This window comes from Calidris pugnax, unplaced genomic scaffold (genome assembly GCF_001431845.1).
Source record: "Calidris pugnax isolate Ruff unplaced genomic scaffold, ASM143184v1 scaffold421, whole genome shotgun sequence".
In the NCBI taxonomy this organism is placed as follows: domain Eukaryota; kingdom Metazoa; phylum Chordata; class Aves; order Charadriiformes; family Scolopacidae; genus Calidris; species Calidris pugnax.
The window spans coordinates 325,125-327,102 of record NW_015091166.1 but is presented as its reverse complement, the minus strand read 5'-3'; the positions used below and the strand labels follow the sequence as shown (position 1 = coordinate 327,102).

The window sequence follows — 1,978 nt, the reverse complement described above, 5'->3', positions numbered from 1 at the left end:
GGGAGCAGGTGGGAGGGGGGCACGGAGGCAGCTCCATACCCCGGGGGTCCCTTGGCAAGAGCCCGCACCAACCGCGGCCTCCTCCCGGTGCGGTGCCACCGACCCTGCGGCTGCCACCATCCCCCTCCGCAGCCTCCACCCCCTCAAGGAGCAGCCCCAGGGAGCAGCAAAGTGCCCCCCAGCCTCAGCATGTGCCCCCCCCCACCTCAGCATCCCACACTTTGGGCCGGACCCCACACGGATGACGGCCCCTCCACCCCACGGAGGCCCCGCTCCTCACCTTGTCAGGGTCCAGGGCGAAGTCTGCGTCCAGCAGCTCCCCCACGTCGTCGTCGGGCTCCCCCTCGTACATTTTGTAGGTGGGGTTCCCGATCTCCACGTTCATGGCACCGTTCGTCATCCGCTGGTGCTGGAAGCCCTTGGCGCTGGGGAGGGTGTGAGACGGGGGGGTCAGTGCACCCAAGGGGGCTGCACCCTCCCAGGGGGTCCTGCTTGTCCCCACAATCAAGGATTTCAAGCCCCACATGGAGTATTTCCATCCTGGCTGGGTGATGCTCCCTCCCGGTCCCCCCCCAGAGCCCGGACTCACCCCTTAATCCTCCACTTGTACCAGACAAAAGCCACCACGGTGAGGAGGATGAGGAGCAGCAGGATGGGGATGACAATGGAGGCTGTTCCTGCGGGACGAGAGGGGCAGGTTTGGTCAGAGCATCCACGGGGGCATCAGGCAACCCCCCTTCACAGGCAAATATCATAGAATCATAAAATCATAGAATTGCCCAGGCCGGAAGGGACCTCCAAAGGGCATCTCGTCCCACCCCCCCGCAGTCAGCAGGGACACCCCCAACTAGACCAGGTTGCCCCATCGAGCCTCCCCTTGAATATCTCCAGGGAAGGGGCCTCAACCACCTCCCTGGGCAACCTGTCCCAGTGCTCCACCACCCTCACAGTAAAGAATTTATTCCTAATCTCCAATCTAAATCTGCTCTTCTCCATCTTAAAGCCATTTCCCCTCATCCTGTCACTACAGGCCTCTGTAAACAGGCTCTCCCCAGCCTTCCTGTAGCCCCACTCAGGTACTGGAAGGCCGCTAATTAGGTCTCCCCAGAGCCTCCTCTTCTCCAGGCTGAACAACCCCAGCTCCCTCAGCCTGTCCTCGGAGCAGAGGTGCTCCATCCCCCTCATCATCCTCGTGGCCCTCCTCTGGACCCTCTCCATCAGGTCCATGTCCTTCTTCTATTGAGGGCTCCAGACCTGCACACAAGACTCCAGGTGAGGTCTCACCAGAGCAAAGTGGCAGAATCCCCTCTCTGGACCTGCTGGCAACGCATCCTTTGATGCAGCCCAGGAGGCCAATCGCACCCCCCAGCCCCCCGCCCTGGGTTTGGTGTTGAGCCTCGTGGTGCTCCCCACATGTGGCTGCCCCACACGTACGGTTGCTCTGCTGCTCGCTGACGATGAAGTCCTCGCAGCGCGTCCCCGTCACCCCCGCCGGGCACCTGAGAGCGCGGGGAGAGACCGGGGTTAGCGGGGGCAGGAGGGCATGCGGGGAGGGGGAGGGAGAGGGTGGGGCACAGACCTGGGGGTCGGGGGGGGACACGACACACAGATTGGGCTCTGTCAGTCACCAAGTTCCCTCTGCTTGGGGGGGCAAGTAGCCCACCCGTAGCCCTCCCCCCCCCATCAGCCCCCAGCTCTGCTTACAGGCACTCGGGCAGCTGCGTCTTGTCGCTGATGGAGCAGGTCCCTCCGTGCAGGCAGTAGTTGTCGCAGGTCAGGCAGCTGGGTGCAATCTTGCCATCGGGGCAGCTGTGGGGCAGAGAGGTTCAGGCACACGTGTACCCCCAGCCTGACCCGGCCCCCCCACCCAGCACCCAGGACTCTGCTTGCCAGAGGCTGGTAGCCCATCCCTCCGGCACAGAATCCCAGAATCTTCTAGGTTGGAAGGGACCTTCAAGATCATCTTGTCCAACCGTCA

The 1,978-nt window shown here is 63.2% G+C and overlaps 1 protein-coding gene across 1 annotated transcript in view; it reads right to left on the bottom strand.

Annotated features, from left to right (window-relative positions):
* Positions 1-1,978, bottom strand: part of LRP1 (LDL receptor related protein 1) — a 116,789-nt gene that overhangs the window by 5,355 nt on the left and 109,456 nt on the right. Inside the window, exons 86-89 of the mRNA XM_014959362.1 lie at positions 1,705-1,809; positions 1,435-1,499; positions 590-677; positions 281-425 (exon numbers count right to left, since the gene is read on the bottom strand). Coding sequence (XP_014814848.1) covers positions 281-425; positions 590-677; positions 1,435-1,499; positions 1,705-1,809 — 403 coding nt within the window. The remainder of the gene's footprint in view (positions 1-280; positions 426-589; positions 678-1,434; positions 1,500-1,704; positions 1,810-1,978) is intronic.